The sequence below is a fragment of the Haliotis rufescens genome, unplaced genomic scaffold (genome assembly GCF_023055435.1).
Source record: "Haliotis rufescens isolate VD_foot unplaced genomic scaffold, xgHalRufe1.0.p SCAF_6, whole genome shotgun sequence".
NCBI lineage: Eukaryota > Metazoa > Mollusca > Gastropoda > Lepetellida > Haliotidae > Haliotis > Haliotis rufescens.
In genome coordinates, this window is record NW_025964334.1 from 51,810,823 (window position 1) to 51,832,955 (window position 22,133).

Sequence of the window (22,133 nt, forward strand, 5' to 3'; positions counted from 1 at the left end):
TGCACAGCTTACAACATGACATCAGGCCACCTGAGGAGGAAGTCATCAGGTCACTTGAGCAATCTTGCACAGCTTACAACATGACATCAGGCCACCCGATGAGGAAGTCATCAGGTCACTTGAGCAATCTTGCACAGCTTACAACATGACATCAGGCCATTGAAGAGGCGACATGGATTACAACATACCATCAGATCTCACCGGAAGGTAGTCACAGCTTACAAGATAACATCAGGCCCTTGTTAGCAGTCAGAGCTTATTACATAAAATCAGGTCACTAAATATTAAACATCAAAGGTCCTTGTTAGCACATCGGGTCCATTCACCAGCAGCCCAGTCATTTATCATAACATCGAATCACTGCAACAGACAGTCACAGAATGCAACATAATATCAGATCACTGGAACAGACAGTCAAAGGTTACAAGAAATCACTCCAGAAAGCATTTAAGTCGTGGTATCTACAGCCAAACGTTAGATGATTGGACGGATCTTGTGATAAGATCAGGTGAGAGGAGACGATGTCGTGGCAGCATCTGCATCATAAGATCAGGTGAGAGTAGACGATGTCGAGGCATATCTTCATGCTTAGAACAGGTGAGAGGAGACGATGTCGTGGTAGTAACTACATCATAAGATCAGGTGAGAGGAGACGATGTCGTGGCAGTAACTACATCCTAAGATCGGGTGAGAGGAGACGATGTCGTGGCAGTAACTACATCCTAAGATCGGGTGAGAGGAGAGGATGTCGTGGCAATAACTACATCCTAAGATCAGGTGAGAGGAAACGATGTCGTGACTGTAACTACATCATAAGATCAGGTGAGAGGAGACGATGTCGTGGCAGTAACTACATCATAAGATCAGGTGAGAGGAAACGATGTCGTGACTGTAACTACATCATAAGATCAGGTGAGAGGAGACGATGTCGTGGCAGTATCTACATCCTGAGATCAGGTGAGAGGAGACGATGTCGTGTCAGTTGCTACATCCTAACATCAGGTTAGAGGAGACGATGTCGTGACTGTAACTACATCATAAGATAAGGTGAGAGGAAACGATGTCGTGACTGTAACTACATCATAAGATCAGGTGAGAGGAGACGATGTCGTGGCAGTATCTACATCCTAAGATCAGGTGAGAGGAGACGATGTCGTGGCAGTATCTACATCCTAAGGTCGACGATTGGAGACGATGTCGTGGCAACATCTACATCAAGTTTTGTGGGGCGTCCACCAGCTGACACAGAAGTAGTCGGCGACAGATGGTTACCATTGTTGCTGAAAATAAATTACCGATTATTGATTGAAGAATAGTTAGCATACATGTGGATAAAGATAATTTCCCTGACGAAGCATAAGCCATCACCATTTGTCCAGTTGACGCTGACGTTTAACATAAAGTCAAACTTGAGGTTCAACCGACGAAAATTACATCTGAATTATTTGACCATTGATCAAAACAAACACACGAACAAACTCTAGGAACAAATTGCCCATCCTTTTCCTATCCCTATGTGATGCCGAGTGGACTCTTGGGCCCAATTTTAAATAAATATATTTTTCCTATGTGAACACATGAAACATTCAAAGGAAAATATGCACAACAATTAACGTTTAATATTTAATCTGTAAAATATTTACCTTCTAATTGACCAGTGATACAGACGTAATTTCTATGTTAATTAGGAGATAAACCGACTGTGTTTTCTTGGAGAGCTAGGTTATTCGTGCTAATTAAATTGAATTTGGAACTGAACGCAGAGCATACAAAAAAAACTACTATAGGAATACAGCCCAAAATCAGCTACTTTGCCAGGCAACATGAAGTGGGCCAACTGAAGATAATGAAGCACGCCTAGCAAGGCTTAGTTCTACACCGCACGTCACTGTTATACTCATTGGGACGCATAACATATGACGTCAGAGTTCATATAGAAAACCGCACACTTTCAAGCTTCACATTGTCCCTTAAACTCTATTTTTACTGTCTTAGTCGATTTCTATCATGTTTTCTGCTCAAATGTATACATACTTTGAATATTGTAGTAACCGCAACTCTGCATTCAATAACCTAATTGTACACATTATTAGTTAAAAATGCTCAAATCGGATTGTTCAGTCAGAAGTGATTTGATACCTCTGATTGAAGAATCAGAATCGAGTAATTTTCAAATTCATGGGAGAATATTTGCATATCGCCGTGGAGGAAGTTCCACAAATAGTTGTTATTAAAGAAGAATATTGTATATTTGGGTATATCAGTTGACATTTTGTCGTTTATTTTCATAGTTTACAGGCAATACGATAATGAGTGAGTGAGTGAGTGAGTGAGTATGGTTTTACGCCGCTTTTAGCAATATTCCAGCAATATCACGGCGGGGGACACCAGAATTATACGATAATGAAGAAACTTATTTGTATATAGATTCTGAAAATGTTTAGCCTGTGTCTTTAGCCAGCTGTATCAGATGGATGGATGGTTTGTTGTTTTACGCCGCACTCAGCAATATTCCAACTATATGACGGCGGTCTGTAAATAATCGAGTCTGGACCAGACAATCCAATGATTGATATCATGAGCATCGATCCACGCAATTGTAATCGATGACATGCATCAACCAAGTCAGCGAGCCTGACCACCCGGTCCCGTCAGTCGCCTTTTACGACAAGCATAGTCGCCTTTTACGGCAAGCGTGGGTTGCTGAAGACCTATTCTACCCCGGATCGTCACGGGTCAGCTGTATCAGAAGCGACATATCATTATCTATGATGTGAATGATGAGTTTACCATTGAATGAGTTGTAGGGGCCTTTTCGCCACCAGTCTGAGACAGATGTGAGATACGCAGGGACAGCCAGAAACACTATAGCCAGGGGCACGAGGAACTTGACCGGTTGGTAGGCTATGGCGGTCACTGACAACGCCAAGAAGAACACGACGAAGATGATTGGGAACACCAGGGGAACCTGAAACAGTCCATGTCTCCTACACAGTGGATTCAGTGGACGTGGCCTGTTTATAGAAACGTTTCAGCGGATCCCGGGTGTGTGGTTGAAACAGAAGCATATGTTTGGTTTGTTTGGTATGCAGCCACCGACAACACTCTGATTGGCACCAATGACATCCCTTTACGTTCAAATGTTAAGTCGATATGTGGATTGACTGGTATCGAGATTCATTGGAAGGTATATGTCCGATTAGAGTTATATGAACCTCCCGCCTCCTCCAATACTGCATAAATATGTGCGTCAACACACTCCTAACACTTCATACACCTCTGCGTGATCATCCCTCTAACACTTCATACACCTGTGCGTCATCATTCCTCTGACACTTCATACAACACTGCGTCATCATTCCTCTAACACTTCATACACCCGTGCGTCATCACACCTCGAACACTTCATACACCTGTGCGTCATCACACCTCTAACACTTCATACACCTGTGCGTCATTATTCCTCTAACACTCCATACACCCGTGCGTCATCACACCTCTAACACTTCATACACCTGTGCGTCATCACACCTCTAACACTTCATACACCTGTGCGTCATCACACCTCTAACACTTCATACACCCGTGCGTCATCACACCTCTAACACTTCATACACCTGTGCATCACCACGCCTCTAGCACTTCATACACCTGTGCGTCATCATTCCTCTAACACTTCATACACCTGTGCGTCATTACACCTCTAGCACTTCATACACCTGTGCGTCATCATTCCTCTAGCACTTCATACACCTGTGCGTCATCAGTCTTCTAGCACTTCATATACCTGTGCATCACCACACCTCTAGCACTTCATACACCTGTGCGTCATCATTCCTCTAACACTTCATACACCTTTGCGTCATCATCCCGCAAACACTTCATACACCTGTGCGTCATCACACCCCTTACACTTCATACACCTGTGCGTCATCACACCCTTACACTTCATACACCTGTGCGTCATCACACCCCTTACAATTCATACACCCGTGCGTCATCACACCCCTTACACTTCATACACCTGTGCGTCATCACACCCCTTACAATTCATACACCCATGCGTCATCACACCCCTTACAATTTATACACCTGTGCGTCATCACACCCCTTACAATTCATACACATGTGCGTCATCACACCCCTTACAATTCATACACCTGTGCGTCATCACACCCCTTACAATTCATACACCTGTGCGTCATCATTCCTCTTGCACTCCATACACCTGTGCGTCACCACTCCTCTGACAACGTATTAACCTATGCGCCATCACTCCTCTTACACAGCTTCTACATGGACGTCATCACCCATCTAAATTCGTTGACAAATGGCTATAAGACTAATTAAATATTCAACTGGCATAACCATTTCCCACATACATATAACTCACCTTGTACACGTCATGAGTGTCTGGGAACTTTCTCCTCAGACGCAATATGCCCATTATAGCCACAGCTTCCGGCAGAGCCCGAACAAAGGAGTAAGTCCCGATGATGCTCTTCACATCACCCAGACATACAACGACCAGCGAAAAGGCGAACTTAAAAGGATAAAAAGTATGGTGAACGTTAAAACATTTGGACACTTTGTCTAGAAAAAAGTTCCACTCAAATTTCTTATCTCATACAGATCTGCGAGACTGAATAATAAATAATACGAATAATAAAGCAGTCTACAGTGACAGCAACGGTGACACCATCGCCTGTAACAATAACTGTGACATCATCGCCAGTAACAGCAACTGTGACACCATCGCCTGTAACAATAACTGTGACATCATCGCCAGTAACAGCAACTGTGACACCATCGCCTGTAACAATAACTGTGACACCATCGCCTGTATCAATAACTGTGACATCATCGCCAGTAACAGCAACTGTGACATCATCGTCTACAACAGTAACGGTGACAACATCGTCTGTAACAGCAACGGGGACAACATCGTATGTAACAGCAACTGAGACACCATTGGAAATGGCCATGAGAAGCATTAATTATTAATTATTATATCAAAAATTGATGCCCTTGAAGTCTGCCTCCTTACCACGAGTAGCACTGTCGGCATCGGCGTCCTGCTTTTAGCATTCACCATTCCCAGGAATCGAGGGAAGACATTGTCCCTGCCGCCAACGAAGTTTAACCTTATAAAAAGAACGTTAAGTCTTTTCAATCGCGCAAATGCAGACGCACGCAAAAGGTCCAAACTTAGACCAAAGAAATCAACACATTACCTTTCACTGTGCCTACTAAAGGCAATTATGTATTGGGGACAGGAAACCATTGACACCGTCTTTTCAGTAATCATGTTTACCCATCGGATAAGATGAAGTGCAAATGTTGACAAACTGTCTTGAAGGAAATATCATCATTGTATTGAACCTTTGTAAACCTGTGAACAAGCCTGCGTTAACAGTCATATGATGACGAAGCAAAAGAAGAGTGTTGGATTTAAAAGAAGAAAAATTCCTTGCGAACGGTTTATGCCTTGATATTAACGGAGTTTACTTTGACGAATATGAAAGGCAATGGATATTGTCAATTATAACAGGTAATGAATATGTACACATATGCATAAGAGCCATTGCTGCTGTGGTTGATGACTATGACGCACCTGCTGGAGGTGAAAATGATGGCGTTGGCGACGCCGGCTGCAGACATCCCGATGCAGGGCACCATCGCCCACTTGAGAGGGCCTAGCATTCGCTCACCAAACACCTAATTGCATTGATATGTATGAAGTTGGTTACGATTGCAAAAAGGCGTCAAAAGGATGCAATTGGGGTTTTTAGAAGTTAAATAAGGTTTCTGACGACGCGAGTATGGTTAAGGAAGCATTCTCTCAACGATGAATTTGTAGGAATTGAAGCGGTCGGTGTTAGTTGTTTTTGTAAAACATAAAGAAGTCCACTATACATGAGGTTTATCTCCTATTTCAATCTCTGGTAATGTGACTATCCCTATCCACCTTGCTTGTAAACAGCATGAAGAAAGACATTTTACAACTGCAATAACATCATTTAATTTGTGCAGTCGTCAGGAAGTTACTATATTTAGATGCTAGTGCGGTGTGTAAACAAAAGTAATAAGATAACAAAGGGGGAAAGTTAACAAGTGAAGCCAACAGTTAATTGGCGCTAATAGGCGATTAGCAATGAAGTATATAATCCGAAACTTTTTTTACATTTGTTATCTTATTACTTTTTTTATTCTTACAGGTACATTTATATGGTTTGTGCTTCATAGCATTAATTCGCCTGATGAAGCAGTAAGTTTATACACCGAAATGTTGTGTTCCTCATAATAAAGAAGTTGACATCCATAAATTCTCTTCACTGTGTGTATCACTTCTAAATGCCATTCAAAGACCTGATAGTTATACAGGTAATCTTTTTCACAAGAATTGAAGAACATTTACAAAATAGTTTCTATTAAGGCACGGGCAAACACTTCCACGTGTGTAAATATGATTACATGAATTTAAATTAATTTAAAATAATTGAGAAAACGGTGGTCGACTGGCCATACATAATTCGTCAATTTAGAGGTTTCAGTTGTCATTTCTTCCGACGTAAAATCTCTCATCAACGTACATTGAGAAGCAGATAGGTATGCAACATCAAACGCGTTATTGATGACTTTGTTTACAGATCTGACGATCCGAAACTTTACAAATGCGGATTAAAATTATTTTTTTGTACATTCTTTTCTTTTGGCCCCAAAGTATATTCACACAATTCATGAATAGTCGTTTAAAGGGAAATGTAGACAACCCGTTTATTTCCGGATCATTCATTCTTTGCACACCTGATCGACAGTATTTTTATATATCACACCGCATCTGGTGGACGAAGGGTCTGCCCGGATAGAGGAACGTCGGTGGTTCGATCCCTTGGCGGTCTCATACCAAGAGATCTTCAAACATAGTACTACTGGTCGGCCTAGAGTCAAAATGATATGTCTGAGTGGAGTAGCCAACTATATCTCAGAGGACTATTGCTAGCACTATAACACCGGCGTAGGTCCGGACGAGTGAAAACAGCTGCACACATTCACACGTGCATACACGTCGCTACATAGGTGAAGTAATCCGCGTGCGCAACGTCAAACCCCATTTTACCTCGCCGAATAATAAATCACTATTTCAGATAAAGAACCATCTTTTGAATCTGTTCATCTTTAAAACATAAAGAAGTCCACTATACATGAGGTTTATCTCCTATTTCAATCTCTGGCAATGTGACTATCCCTATCCACCTTGCTTGCAAACAACATGAAGAAAGACATTTTACAACTGCAACTGCAACTCCTGACAGAATCTCCTGATTAGTCATGACTGCGTGGTAGGCGATGTTGGCCGTGATGTAGCAGATGGTGGGGATGGCAAGGCCTCCGAGAATAGCTATTGGCATCGTCCTTAAACACAAAGAAAGTCAATCCTGTTTCTTTTTGTTCTATTTTTGTTTTCAAAATACTTGAACCTTCCAAGATAAGTTTTCAAATTATTTCCCTGCACATTGACTTCATTAGGTGAAGCATTCCATACTGCTTGTTTCATCCACAAGAACAAAACCTACATGTACATTAGGCAACATGACTTGAATGAGTGACCAAGAAGCTCTCAGTAGAAATTCACTCATTTCATATATTTCAGTATATAATTGCATGCTTGCTTAGTGTCGGCACACTCTACACAGCTCATACACGTTTAATTCATTTTAACAGAATCCCATACACATTGGTGTTAACATATTATGGATCAAAATCATGAGACTCTCGGATTTAAACCCACGACAAACGGATCCTGACATGACTAAAGGGAGTTTCGGATCGCTGGACCAACCGTGTGTCACCGTGCCCCAATTGAAGTGATGGGGCCTCAAATAATTTTAAAGAGCAGTTAAATTCTCTGTACGTACCTCTGTGGTTGGATGATTTCCTCCACTGCGTTGTTGATGTGATCCCTGCAGGATGAAAAATACAGTTAACACATACAATGTGATCCCTGCAGAGTGAAAAATACAGTTAGCACATACAATGTAATCCCTGCAGGATGAAAAATACAGTTAACACATACAATGTGATCCCTGCAGGATGAAAAATACAGTTAACACATACAATGTGATCCCTGCAGGATGAAAAATACAGTTAACACATACAATGTGATCCCTGCAGGATGAAAATACAGTTAGCACATACAATGTGATCCCTGCGGGATGAAAATACAGTAAGCACATACAATGTCATCCTTGTAGGATGACACAAATAGAGTCAGAACATAAAATGTGTTCCTGCAGGATGAAAAATACAGTTAACACATACAATGTGATCCCTGCAGAGTGAAAAATACAGTTAACACATACAATGTGATCCCTGCAGGGTAAAAAATACAGTTAGCACATACAATGTGATCCCTGCAGGATGAAAAATACAGTTAACACATACAATTTTGATCCCTGCAGGATGAAAACTACAGTTAACACATAAAATGTGATCCCTGCAGGATGAAAATACAGTTAGCACATAAAATGTGATCCTTGCAGGATGAAAAATACAGTTAACACATACAATGTGATCCCTGCAGGATGGAAAATACAGTTAGAACATACAATGTGATCCTTGCAGGATGAAAAATACAGTTAGCACATACAATGTGATCCCTGCAGGATGACACACATATAGTCAGCACATACAATGTGTCCCTGCAGGATGTAAAATACAGTTAGCACATACAATGTGATCCTTGCAGGATGTAAAATACAATTAGCACATACAATGTGATCCCTGCAGGATGCAAAATACAGTTAGAACATACAATGTGATCCTTGCAGGATGAAAAATACAGTTAGAACATATAATGTGATCCTTGCAGGATGAAACATACAGTTAGAGCATACAATGTGATCCTTGCAGGATGAAAAATACAGTTAGAGCATACAATGTGATCCTTGCAGGATGACACACAGACAGTGAGAACATAAACTGTGATCCCTGCAGGATGACACACAGACAGTGAAAACATAAACTGTGATGCCTGCATGATCATACACAGATAGTGAGAACATAAACTGTTATCCCTGCAGGATGACACACAGATAGTGAGAACATAAAATGCGATCCCTGCAGAATGACACACAAACAGTGAGAACATAAACTGTGATGCCTGCAGGATGACACACAGACAGTGAAAACATAAACTGTGATTGCCTGCAGAACAAACAAGGGGATCTCTACAGGATGACACACAGACAGTGAGAACATAAACTTTGATGCCTGCATGATCATACACAGACCGTGAGAACATCAACGGTGGTGCTTGCAGGATGGCACACAGACAGTGAGAACATAATCTGTGATGCCTGCAGGATGACACAAAGACAGTGAGAACATACACTGTGATCCCTGCAGGATGACACACAGACAATGAGAAAATAAACTGTGATGCCTGCAGGATGACACACAGACAGTGAGAACATAAACTGTGATCCCTCCAGGATGACACACAGACAGTGAGAACATAAACTGTGATACCTGCAATATGACACACAGACACTTAGCAGATACAATGTGATCCCTGCAGGATGGCATACAAACTGTTAGCTCATGCATGACCGCTGCAGAATGACACACACTTAGCACATACATAACCCCTGTCACGGGGCACACAAACAATGAGACCATACAAGGTGGTCCCTGCAGGATGACGCATATCTGCAGAACAAGGCGGAGACAAACTTACCATCCTACATAAGCATACAACCCTGCATACAAGGCCAAGGTAAAGTCACCAGGGTTGAGATTGCTGATGACGAACGGGTCTCTGAAGTTTTCATTGTGACCTATAAAATTAATTTTAAGCGTAATTATTTTAGAAATTTGATATACGACAAGTATATAAGAATTTAATATCACTTAAGGATAATTTTACAGCCATAGAAATATAAAGGAAATGCATAATGATATTTTCTCTTTCATATTTCCCCTCAAATTATTAAGTTGCACTGTCCACAAATCATTGTCAGATTTGAGGATGCTACGCCAGCTCCTATAATGACGGTGAGGGAGCTGACCTTGCAAACAGTGGACCTACTAATTATTAGGTGATACCCACCAGCCGCTATAATGACGATAAGGGAGCTGACCTTGAAGTGGACCTACCTTTTATTAGGTGATACACACCAGCCGCTATTATGACGATGATGGAGCTGACCTTGCAGACAGTGGACCTACTAATTATTAGGTGATACAAACCAGCCGCTATAATGACGATGATGGACCTGACCTTGCAGACAGTGGACCTACTAATTATTAGGTGATACACACCAGCCGCTATAATGACGATGATGGAGCTGACCTTGCAGACAGTGGACCCACCTTTTATTAGGTGATACACACCAGCTGCGTAACGATGAGGGAAGTGAACTTGCAGACAGCGTACCTACCTTGTATTAGGTGATACACACCAACTCCTATAATGACGAGAGCGAGATGACCTTGCAGGCAGTGGACGTACCTTGAATCAGGTTATACACACCAGCTGCTATAATGACGAGAGCGAACAGACCTTGCAGACAGTGGACGTACCTTGTATCAGGTGATACACACCAGCTGCTATAATGGCGACAAGGGCGCTGACCTTACAGACAGCGGACACTGTCTGTATTCCGGCACCAACGCGGACGCTATAACAGTTACAGGCAACGATGAACGCTGTGAAAACAAATGGAGTCGAACGTTTATGACATAGGTATTATTTAACAGATATGTTATTTAAGATTATGCTTTACGTATGCCTCGATCTGTCCGATATCTTTATAAAATGTAACTACGCTTTGAGCTGTCCGATGTAATTCTCGCCAGACAATACCAAAGAAATATTTTACCTTATTCCTCGAGCTGCCCCCTGTTATTCTCGACAATATACCACGGACATATTTACATATTCTTCGAGATTCCTGATGTAATGTCAGCCATCTTATACCAAGAACATATTATGTCGATGCTTCGAGCTGGGATTCCATTCTTCGGACATCGGTTTCTGTCATAACTAAGGGATACAACTCTATTGACTGATTGCTTGTGATGATTCACCCTCTGAGATTGCATCATCAAGAATTGACGTTTAATAAATATTTATCAAAATGGTAATTCGGTTTTATTTCTGAGTGTACTCGATTGTTGTAACATGACGAAATGGTCTAGATTTTCTTGAGCTTTGATAACATTCAAAGTTCTAAGAAGACATACAATATGATTTTAACTGACTCCTACATTCCACACCTCATTTCTGAAATAGTATGGCGTACGGGTGTTATTAAATTTTATAACGAAAATCGGGAAACTGTAGGGAAACAAATTAAGCAGTCTTAGTCTATAAAGTTGCACGTTAGCCTGATATTTAACACTGACCAAGTATAGTCGTGGCCAGCAGAACTTTGGCTGATTTTGGAGCCAAGTCGGGACACTCCAGGTAGAAAGGCCTCATGATGTATTCAGCAGTGACCAGGCTTCCCAATACGGCCGCTAGGGGGCGCACGACAAACAGCTGAGCCCACAATACTGTAAATCCGGCCATGTCTCCAAACGCTGCTCTTACGTACGTGTAACTTCCGCCAGATTTCTTAATACGGGTACCTGAAACAGCAGACACAACGAACACACACAATTGGAAGGCTGTGCGTTGCAATAGCCACCAACCCTGACAGACTAACTATTGTCATACCAAACAGTCGGGTAGTCTTTAACTTCTTTTGGGTAGTGTACATTACTAGGGCCACTAAAAATTCTCAAAAATAATTACCTTTCCAAATTGGACAGCATGAAATTCAGTCAGTCAATGGGGTGTTCAATCCAACAAAAGACGTCCATGGGAGACATCGACAAATAGATCTAGTCTGTTTTCAACGCAGAAGCCACGAACGTAGATTCCATACTTGTAAATTTTGTAATCTAAAGATTTGAATTTGAAAAAAGTTTAGATATTGAATCGAAGTTCGAAACTTCTACACTGAAAACATACTAGGTTATTTCCATTCTACCATGAAACAACTCTTTTGTTATAGTGGACATGAATAGTGATGTGGCATTGGTAGATCCTAATATTTTCCGTAGGTTGAAAGCTTGAATGCAGGCATTAGTGAAGATCGGTTTTAATCTGCATAGATGTTACCTTTATGTATCTTTGAACCACTTCAATGAGACACAATAAAATCATTTAGGCAGATATGTTCTACAAGGGCGGTGAAGTAGCCTAGTTGCTCAAGCGTTCGCTCGTCACGCCGAAGACCCGGGTACAATGTATGAAGCCTATTTCTGGTGTCCACCGCCGTGATATTGCTGGAATATTGCGTAAAACGATACTCCCTCACTCACTATGTTCTACAAATGGAGTCATGATGTCATAGTATGTAATCTGTTAGGGGACTTACCTATCCCCTAAAGACTTCGGCACTATATTATCGCATACAGCTCCTCACTGAACTATCGTCTACCTATTTCCTTACTTAACTATCGCAGTTCGTCACCAAACTATTCCTTACCTCGCTTGGCACTAAACTACCACCTACCTAATTCGGCACTAACTACCACCTACCTAATTCGGCACTAACTACCACCTACCTAATTCGGCGTATGATAACGCTCCACAGTAGCTGATGAAGCCACAGAACCCCCAAACACAGAGGGAGAGCCCAACAGACGCTCCAGCACCAGACAGCACCGCACTTGGGCTGACGAAGATGCCGCCACCAATGATGCCGCCAGTGACGTAGCTGATGGCGCTGATGATGCCGAGCTGCCGCTTGAGTCCTACTGCCATGTTGCTGATACTACCAAAGTAAATGATTAGTGAAAGTGGGTGAGTTTGACGCGATTTTTAATAGTATTTAAGTCGGGGCGGGGCCAAAGGTATCCAGTATTATTTGACTTGTACCATATATTCGCGTTTGTTTCAGGTGAACAGTAGACTTGCCTTTGCATTTGTTTTTGACGGGTGCCACCCGCTCACTTTTCACCTGGTGTTATCACTATTTGATTGTGATTCATAAACACATGCTCATGATGTAGTCGGATTCGTAGAATCAACTCTGCTTTTAAAAGAATTTATGAATATGGAAAGAGTTATGTCGATTTTATTTACATTTTTTTTGCCCTGCGTAATACTTAATTCCACTCAAATGCGTTGAACATATAATTGGACCCCATTAAATTCGAATATGCCGTTTAAAGGCAGCATGTATGGTGTGCCTGGTTCATATATTTACAGCTTACCCATCTGATATATCGGCATGAGTGAGATCAAATGCTTCATCGTTTTTCAAATGGTAACAGTGCAGGGTCGAATCGGGGTACAACCATGTTCTGGAACACTGGAACTCGACGTTCTTCCAGATCGGAACTAATTTACGTTTGCAGTTATTACATCTCTCGTTACAATTTATCGCAACTGATATGTAAGTCTTGAAGAAAGCACATGTGGACAAGTCGGTGTCTATTCTATGTTTATATTAGGATAGCGAGGTCTGCAGTTTTTTTGTGAAATTTTGTGACAACCCATTTGTAGTAAAGGATACATGTGACATGCCATAGAAGGCACGTTGATCACCCTTGTTACACGATTGATGGTGTCTTGCCGCCAATGACGTAGGCAAGACATTACTCAGTGATCCTATTACGACTGTATTCGTAAGAAAAATATCAAATAATTCTTTCAGTATTATATCACAGGGACCGCCTCCGTGGTCTAGTGGTAGAGCGTCCGCCCGGAGAGCGGTAGGTCCGGGGTTCTATCCCTGGCTGCGTCATACCAAATGACGTTAAACGATTGTATTTGTTGTAACCCTGTCTGGCTTTCGGCATTAAGGGCTTAAACAAGGACCGGTCGGCTCGGAGTCAATATACTGTGTCTGAGTGGGTTATGCATGTTAAACTGCGGCATGGTATCTCAGTGTGCCAGCACTATAAATCGGCATCAGTCCGGACTAGTACAAGCAGCCACAAACACACACACACACATGCACGTCGCTATATAAGTGCAATAATCTTGGACGCGACGTTAAACCCCATTTTACCTCACGTTACCATTTCATTTGGGCGGTTTCGGTAGCCGAGTGCTTAAAGTGTCGTCTTGGCTGTTTGAAGCAAAGGTAAGTGATACGAGAGGTGGAATCTGATTGGTCCATAGGAGAGTCATAGAAGGGACATAACTTGCTATAGACACTGGTGGCGCTACGATCGAGCCCAGGATTTCCAGCCTAGTTCGGCATGGGTGGAAACTGGACTTTTAAAGTCAGTTAACTCTCTTGCCTCGGTAAGATATTGTTAGAAAGATAACCACTAAACCTGTGTACTATCTGATTATTTATACTTTTTAAACAAAACGATCGGCACTTCATATATATGAAACATATTTCCATAATCGCAGATGCTGATACATATCACATTACTTATCACATATCTCTCGCATATTGTATCACACAAATTACTCCACATGAGATACTGCCTCTACATTCTGTGTCTACACAAGACAAGATATGAGCCATATCTCCCCTGCAGACTATTCTGTCTGGTATGTCTCGAGTTCATGGTCAAGTTTGTGTCCATACCTGTGTATAGTTAGATGACAGTGAACACAGCAATCATGAAATCATGTTATCATACTCCCATGTCAGAATGATGAGATCTGTTTGGTTCACGTGATCTTGATAAAATAATGTATCCCGTCTTTGCAGGAAATATATTTCTCAGCCGGGGAGTCCCCCGCCGTGATATTGCTGGAATATTGCTAAAAGCGGAGTAAAACCATACTCACTCACTCACTCAGCCGGGGAATAAATTCCTCATAAATCCCGCGCCTCCGGCTCTTGTAGCCCTCGTCATGCTGCTACAACAATATACTCCAAATTGAAAACAAACTCAAGATGAAACACTGGATCTCTGCGCATGCGTCAAAGTGGTGAGACGTGTTTGAAAGAGCTCTGACACTTGATGGTTAAAATCTTTTATATTAGATCATACTGTGTCTACATGAGTTTTATCACAATAATCTGTTATTGCTAACATAGGCGAAGACGCCGAGAGGATGATTTATGCTGATGACGAAATTCAAACAATGGAAAACTTTGAATCAGAAGATGCATCATTCGTGAAAAGTGTAATGGCCGACGTTCATTCACCGGTGAGTGACAATTCTCATCATTCGTGACCAACTCGTGTTATTCCGGGACCAGCCGAAGAGCGACTCGTGCCCCTCTCGTGGCAATTTTTGCGACCGGGTTCCGTCTGAGCGCAAACGGGCATACCTTGTCAACTCGTTGTGCAATGGTTCACATACATTTCCCCTATATATCATTTATATTTCAGATGCAATTAAAAGCACATCAGGACATGCGAAATTATACAGTATGATTGAACACATTTAACTCTGTCTTGGGTATATTTTTAGATGCAAGACATATGTAAAAACAGAAATTATTTTTGAGGGATTCTTTGATGAAGAACTTGAAATCATACGCGCATTCTGATTGGTTTGTCGTATTTTCGCACATAACATTCATCGATAGGGGGACGAGTCTTCTTGCAGGTTACGGAAAGGGGCGAGTGGCGACGAATGAATTCTCATAACAAGCGATCACGTTCTTCAAGCCCTTATGCAATAAACTGTTCACAAAGTACGAAAAAACAGAAATCTGACCTTCCTACGTTTGATGAAGTAATAGACAATTGTAACTTACAACATGTGGACACACAGACAACTTTAATTCTTAAGGTCATTAAGCCCTGAGTAATAGTACTGACACAAGACTACAAGATATAGAGGCAAAGATCCAGAAATGTGAAAAAGGAAATTCACAAGGAACTGATTGAAGTGACAACAGAAATGAAAACCGAGTTGGGTTATCTTTTCGAGCGTGTGAAACAACTAGAAGACGTCCAAGTGCAACAATACGCAAGTCAGACTGGTCAAAAGCGTAATCTGACTATGGTGTTCAAAAATGTCCAAGAGGCTGTTAATGAAGATGTAGCTATGAAGGTAAATGGTATCATTCGAGACGGTCTAAAATTGCGAAATATCAGCATCGTTCGTGCGGAAAGAGAAACTTCATCCGGCTCACGCTACCCGGGATCATTGTTGCAACATGTAAACATGTAAACAACCAGTAGATAACCAGTCAATCCTAAAAGAAGAGTCAAGACCTCGTCAAGAAAGAAATTTATATATCAAACGACAAGTCGACGGAAAAAACGTCGAACTGAAGCAAACCTACGGACAATAGTGCAGACAGATGGGACCGATCGACTTTGTATAGTCGGATCAAGAGTGGAGAGAATCCAGTGATATCATATCATGAGCATCGATCCACGCAATTGGGATCGATGACATGCATCAACCAAGTCAGCGAGCCTGACCACCCGATCCCGTTCGTCGCCTTTTACGACAAGCATGATCGCCTTTTACGGCAAGCGTGGGTTGCTGAAGACCTGGTCTACCCCGGATCTTCACGGCAAGCGTGGGGTGCTGAAGACCTGGTCTACCCCGGATCTTCACGGCAAGCGTGGGTTGCTGAAGACCTGGTCTACCCCGGATCTTCACGGCAAGCGTGGGGTGCTGAAGACCTGGTCTACCCCGGATCTTCACGGCAAGCGTGGGTTGCTGAAGACCTATTCTACCCCGGATCTTCACGGCAAGCGTGGGTTGCTGAAGGCCTATTCTCCCCCGGGTCTTCACGGCAAGCTTGGGTTGCTGAAGACCTATTCTACCCCGGATCTTCACGGCAAGCGTGGGTTGCTGAAGACCTGGTCTACCCCGGATCTTCACGGGTCTGCTGCAAGGACAACAATGAGTCACGTCGTGACTTCAGATCTGCATGGAGCAGGCGTGAAAAAAGTGAGACATCACGCGCTGAAAGAAACAACCCGCGTCCTGCTGCACGTGCCATTGACACCGATTAGGAGTAGGAGGAGGACCAATATAGAGGTACATCTTTAATGCTTGATTTAACATTTTTGCAGTAAACGTATTGTTAAAATTCAATTAAAGGAAAATAAGAAAATAAAACAATCCCAATTTGGAACAAATAATTATTTTTCCCAATTTGCCATGGAGATCACTTCGTTTGAAATCCCCGGAAATGGAACAGTATGTTTCTATTCAGAACAATCCTTAGCCATAAATGAAAATACTAAGATAATAATATCTTGTTTCTTGTTGAACTCAAGTTTTGGCAATACCGTGAACCCCGTGATGTCACTGACTTCTCCAAAAGTTTACAGTATTCCACTGCTCCTTCTGATTGGATGGTGAGGTCAGTCAGGGGCCATGGACGAACATCAACACCTTGCTCAAGGGCATATAACTCCAGATATACTCAGTGAGTAATACTAACCATAAAAATTGAATTCGTGTTTGCCCTGACAAAATTGTGTCTCTGTTTTATGAAAGAAGTGACCGGTTGACAGTCGGGTTCAATGTGCTTGAAAATTGGATAATTTACAGAAATTTTGTCAGTCATAACATGATACCTTTGAAACAACATATGTCACCCACTTATTCATTGATTTTTATGACACACTTTGACAAAGCTTACCAAAGTGATATCAAGAATATTTTTTGTTACAGAATTGATGGACATTCCGTGCAGAATATTTATTGTCAAGGGATGAAACAGCTGTCAAAACGGTATCTATTCACAACGGTATCAAAATCGCGTAACAAAATCGACATCCGGTTTGTAAACTGCTGTGCAGATTACGGTCGATTACAGGATCTGCAAAGCATGTGTACCGTCAACTTAGCTTTATGCCTTTAATCAAGGTGCTCATGCACATGATTTGATGCCCTTCGCAAAGTAGGACCCGTTTTATTGCAATACAGATCTTGAATATCGATCAGATCGTCTTGACTGGGGATGATATCAGAGGTGGAACTTGATTGGTCAATAGAAGGGTCATAGAAGTGACATAACTTGTAATAGCCACTGATGGCGCTACGATCGAGTCCAGGAATTCCAGCCTAATTCGGCAAGGGTGGAAAGTGGGCTTTTAAAGTCAGTTACCTTTCATGACTCGGGAAGATGTCATTTGTCATGAAACCAGATCTTAGCTCTCTCTACCTTTTAACAAAGATCTGAGGACATCTCATTACGGGATTCATTTGGGCTAAGGTCAGTTAGGTATTTTTTTTTCTTCTCCTGACTCATACCTGTTGCATATCTCTACTCATTTCCGAAGGTAGTGAAAAGTTCCTGGTCAGAGAACAGAGTAAATAACTCACCCGAATGCACCCCTGTCTGTCTGCCTGTCTGTCTGTCTGTCTGGCTGGCTGGCTGGCTATCAAGAAATATTCTGAACCTTTGAACGGGGAATAGAGGGATATGCACCCCTTGAAAACATAAGACTGCAAATGGTGCAATTTTGAGCAAGAACTAAAGACCCTTTTCAAATATATTTTTTGTTGCATATTAAGCTGCATAAATGAATAGATCTTGTAAAATCAACAAGATGAACAAAGACAGAACAAGGTTAAAATGTGTAAGCAAACTTATTGCTAAGACGTTGTAACTGATCCTTCAATTTAATCATCTTAGACAATCGATCCAGCTTACTTTCTCACATCGTAAACACATCATAATTTTCATAGTCATCGGCAATAGGTCTACGGTTCATTTCGTACACTGTGTTTACATTCATACTGTTAGTCAGCTTGGTGTTCCAAATGCTTGTGTACTGACTACTGCGAGCAGGATGTGCCTTTCGTTGGATATGCACATGGATGTCTTAGCTGGAAAGTGCGCTCATCGTTGTGTTCGTGTTGTCAGAGCGGTATTCCGCTCATTGTGGATTCGTCCTTGTTTGTTTATATACGTTGTCTACAAAACGTTCTGGGAAAGTGATGCCGATGCTGTCCTTGAATCACCCACGAGCTAATCCCCCTGTCGACATTCACGTTAGCACCATGTATGAATATACCAAATGCATTGACGATCTGCAGGGTTTTATCTTGACTTATCTTGACTAATTTTAATGGTCCTTGCAGGCAATATGAGGGTCCTGTAAAGGGATAAAAAGTGTGATGTGTACTGTACGTTTTGATAATTACTTTAGAGCATGGAATGAATCAATGATCATGTGGCCAGTGGTCATGGTTGATGCAGGAGTAGATTTAACAATAAACTTGTTTGTAGCTAGCAGGGCTTGCTCCTTTTAAAAGTTACTGGCCTACACCTAAATGGTGCAGGCCGTGAAGTGGCCGAACATGAGGTCGTATAGCCACCTAGCAGGACTCTGAAATTTTTAGAAATCCTCACCAATAAAACGTTATTTCCTGCACTCTGAGATTACATCTTGGCTTTCATTTGCCTCATTTCATGGTGATTTATGCACAAATAAAGAAGTTGTTGTAAACATAATTACAAAATGGCGTCTGGTTGTCATTCTACCGAGATGATCCAATAAAAAAAAAAAAGAAACATGGAGAAGGGGTTATCTTTTGACTAGCCAGACGGGCCATCTACATAACGTTTCAGCAAGTCCTTTGTAATTCTAACTGGCCATGGGCCAATGGGCCAGCAGTTAAAACGACCCCCTTTGATTGATGAAATAACAGACACCTGTTACATCTCTTGATGTGCTGTTCCAACAATATCTGTTTGAGTGGCATTCTATAAGTTGGTGAGTAAATAAAAAGTTCAACTTTTTGGATAACAACTTCTGGTTTATTGCGTATAGCAACGTTTCGATGTAGATTTTTACACCGTTATCAATCTAGAGTGTGAAGAAGATTGATTATTAACTGTGATAGCAATAAGGCTAAGATCTTATGAAACCAATTTGATCCCACATTTTTGTAATACAAAATATCTGCAGCCAGGGATCCTATCTTAAATGGCTGCACCATGCAAGCACATACCATTGGTAAATGCGTAAAGTCACATATTCAGATTTAGACTGATAGCGATTCAATGCAGTGCATCAATGAAGCCTGGGTTAACAAATACAAAGGAAACTTTTATGTTCTCTGGTAGTTATTGCACGGTCTGTGCACAACAAAGCGTATATGAACTCACCATGTGTTACTAATTACCTCATACGTCACTGAAGTGGCTGCTACACACTACAAACGGGTTCATACTGGTAAATTATTACATTTCAATTGAAATATATGCTAATCTTTGACCATATGGTAATTTTCCATTCAGATCTATACCTACGACGTATCAGTTAGGAGTGTATGAAACATAAAATAAACTGTGCTGTCAAGTCATTCTAGATTTCAAGGGTACTGAAATCGGTGTCATATATATGCACAGAAATTATTATTATTGCAAATGCTAGAAAAGTAATGAACTATGACTATGAAGTATGACTATATTTACACACCTCTGTAATTAAGCAATAGAAATTGGCATTAGTCCTATAGTCCTACATTTTACAAGTTTTGGCCACTTTGGATATATAAAAAGCAAAACTAGCCTAGCACTAGACAAGCGGGATCAGTTTCCATATCTGCCCCTGTAGACTTCTGCGGCTTGGAACCTTTTCGTCAAATTAAAAAAGTTTGATTTGGCCGAAATATACTAGCCACATAAAGAAACTGTGCACGGAGAAAATATATTCTGGATTGAAATACAACACAGCAAGAACAAAATGATGCAGACGCTGTAGCAGCTGAATGATCGGACCATAAGAAAATGTCAACGGGACCTGAACAACATCTGTTACGATGACGTCAGAAGATCAAAATGGAGTAGGGGGTCAAACGACAAAGTCACAAAGTCAATAACGGGTATGACCACCCTGTGCGTGAATCACATCAGTGCATCGGCGACGCATGGAGTCCACCAAATGGGCATTGGAGGCCTGGGGAATGGCCTGCCATATCCTCCTCAAATCCTGTGCCAAGTCACGGACGTTATCTGGAGGATGTGGAAGACGACGCAGACGGCGCTCCATTTAATCCCACACATGCTCTATTGGGGAGAGATCTGGAGAAATTGCAGGCCATGGCAGTAACATGACATTGTTATGGTGAAGGAAATCCATTGCGACCCTAGCCGTGTGAGGACGAGCGTTGTCCTGTTGAAATGTCAATCCCGGGCCATGACGTTGCAGGAAAGGAATGACCACAGGCCTCAGAATCTGATCTCTGTAGCCAACACCGGTGAGATTGCCCTGAACAACCACCAAAGGGGTTCGGTGCCGTGCTGTTATCCCACCCAAAATCTTCACAGAGCCACCTCCAAAACGATTCCTCTCCACAATACAGTTGCGTGCATAACGTTCTCCCAAACGCCGGTAGACACGTTGGCGCCCGTCACTGTGGGAAATGTTGAACCTCGATTCATCTGTAAAGACAACATTTCTCCACCATATTCGAGGTTGGCGAACATGATTTCGACACCATCTTAGACGGTTGACTCGATAACGGTGTGTCAGGATGGGACGTATGGCAGGGGGTCGTGGTCGAATCCCGTACTGACGTAAACGATTCCTGACAGTGTTGGGATGGATATGGCGCAGTCCAGGAATTGTCTGGGACGTCGTTACTGCCGTTTGGAACCTGTGTCGGAGATGTGTAACTCGAATCCATCTGTCCTGTCTTGGCGTCGTTACTCGGGGACGTCCTGGACGTGGGTGGTCGGCAACGTCATTTGTGTTCTGATAACGCCTCACCAATGCCGATATCGTGTTACGATGACATTTGAAATGTGTTGCCACCTGTTGTTGCCTCATTCCCGCTCGGATCATTCCAATGGCTTCATGACGCTGTGCAGCCGTCAATCTTGGCATGATTTGCTTGTGATATGCTTGTGTCTGCGCCTGAGAAGTTTTGAATTTTTGAATGACCACAGATCATGCTTTCCAAAGTGACAGCGAATTTTGAGTTGCACATCAATGAGGCCCCCATCAATGACGTCATATCGCATGGCACGTGCATGAGCGTTTGAATGTCTCCAATAATTGCTGTGTTCAAACCTATCTTTCATATATGGACGGTGTGCCCTTATATCTATATTTTCTCCGTGCACAGTTTCTTTATGTGGCTAGTATATATTCAAATTGTTACATTGTTTCGTTTTTTTGCTGTGTGTACATCTGACTGCACTTCGTAACGTTATGATAGGACGGGCCGACTG

General features: G+C 42.0%; 2 protein-coding genes across 2 annotated transcripts; both read right to left on the minus strand.

Annotated features, from left to right (window-relative positions):
- Positions 1 to 777: 777 nt before the first annotated feature.
- On the minus strand, positions 778 to 5,712 carry LOC125374766 (asc-type amino acid transporter 1-like). The gene is made up of 5 exons (XM_048386254.1): positions 5,615 to 5,712; positions 5,048 to 5,144; positions 4,394 to 4,543; positions 2,791 to 2,968; positions 778 to 1,280 (listed from the first exon to the last, which is right to left on the minus strand). Exons 1-5 carry the CDS (start codon positions 5,701 to 5,703, stop codon positions 1,210 to 1,212), a joined length of 585 nt encoding a protein of 194 aa, XP_048242211.1. The 5' UTR covers positions 5,704 to 5,712; the 3' UTR covers positions 778 to 1,209.
- A 1,387-nt stretch (positions 5,713 to 7,099) lies between these two features.
- Positions 7,100 to 11,881, minus strand: LOC125374909 (Y+L amino acid transporter 2-like). The gene is made up of 5 exons (XM_048386676.1): positions 11,410 to 11,881; positions 10,585 to 10,710; positions 9,740 to 9,839; positions 7,920 to 7,964; positions 7,100 to 7,416 (listed from the first exon to the last, which is right to left on the minus strand). Exons 1-5 carry the CDS (start codon positions 11,573 to 11,575, stop codon positions 7,200 to 7,202), a joined length of 654 nt encoding a protein of 217 aa, XP_048242633.1. The 5' UTR covers positions 11,576 to 11,881; the 3' UTR covers positions 7,100 to 7,199.
- Positions 11,882 to 22,133: the final 10,252 nt, after the last annotated feature.

Coding starts and splice junctions, on each gene's coding strand:
- LOC125374766 (XM_048386254.1), bottom strand. CDS start 5,703: ATGCTAGGCCCTCTCAAGTGGGCGATGGTGCCCTGCATCGGGATGTCT. Junction 4,544..5,047: donor TGCCGACAGTGCTACTCGTG/GTAAGGAGGCAG, acceptor TATCCTTTTAAG/TTCGCCTTTTCGCTGGTCGT. Junction 1,281..2,790: donor CCCCTACAACTCATTCAATG/GTAAACTCATCA, acceptor ATTTATTTTCAG/CAACAATGGTAACCATCTGT.
- LOC125374909 (XM_048386676.1), bottom strand. CDS start 11,575: ATGGCCGGATTTACAGTATTGTGGGCTCAGCTGTTTGTCGTGCGCCCC. Junction 10,711..11,409: donor GCTGGCCACGACTATACTTG/GTCAGTGTTAAA, acceptor TTGTTTTCACAG/CGTTCATCGTTGCCTGTAAC. Junction 9,840..10,584: donor TGTGTATCACCTGATACAAG/GTACGTCCACTG, acceptor TTAATTTTATAG/GTCACAATGAAAACTTCAGA.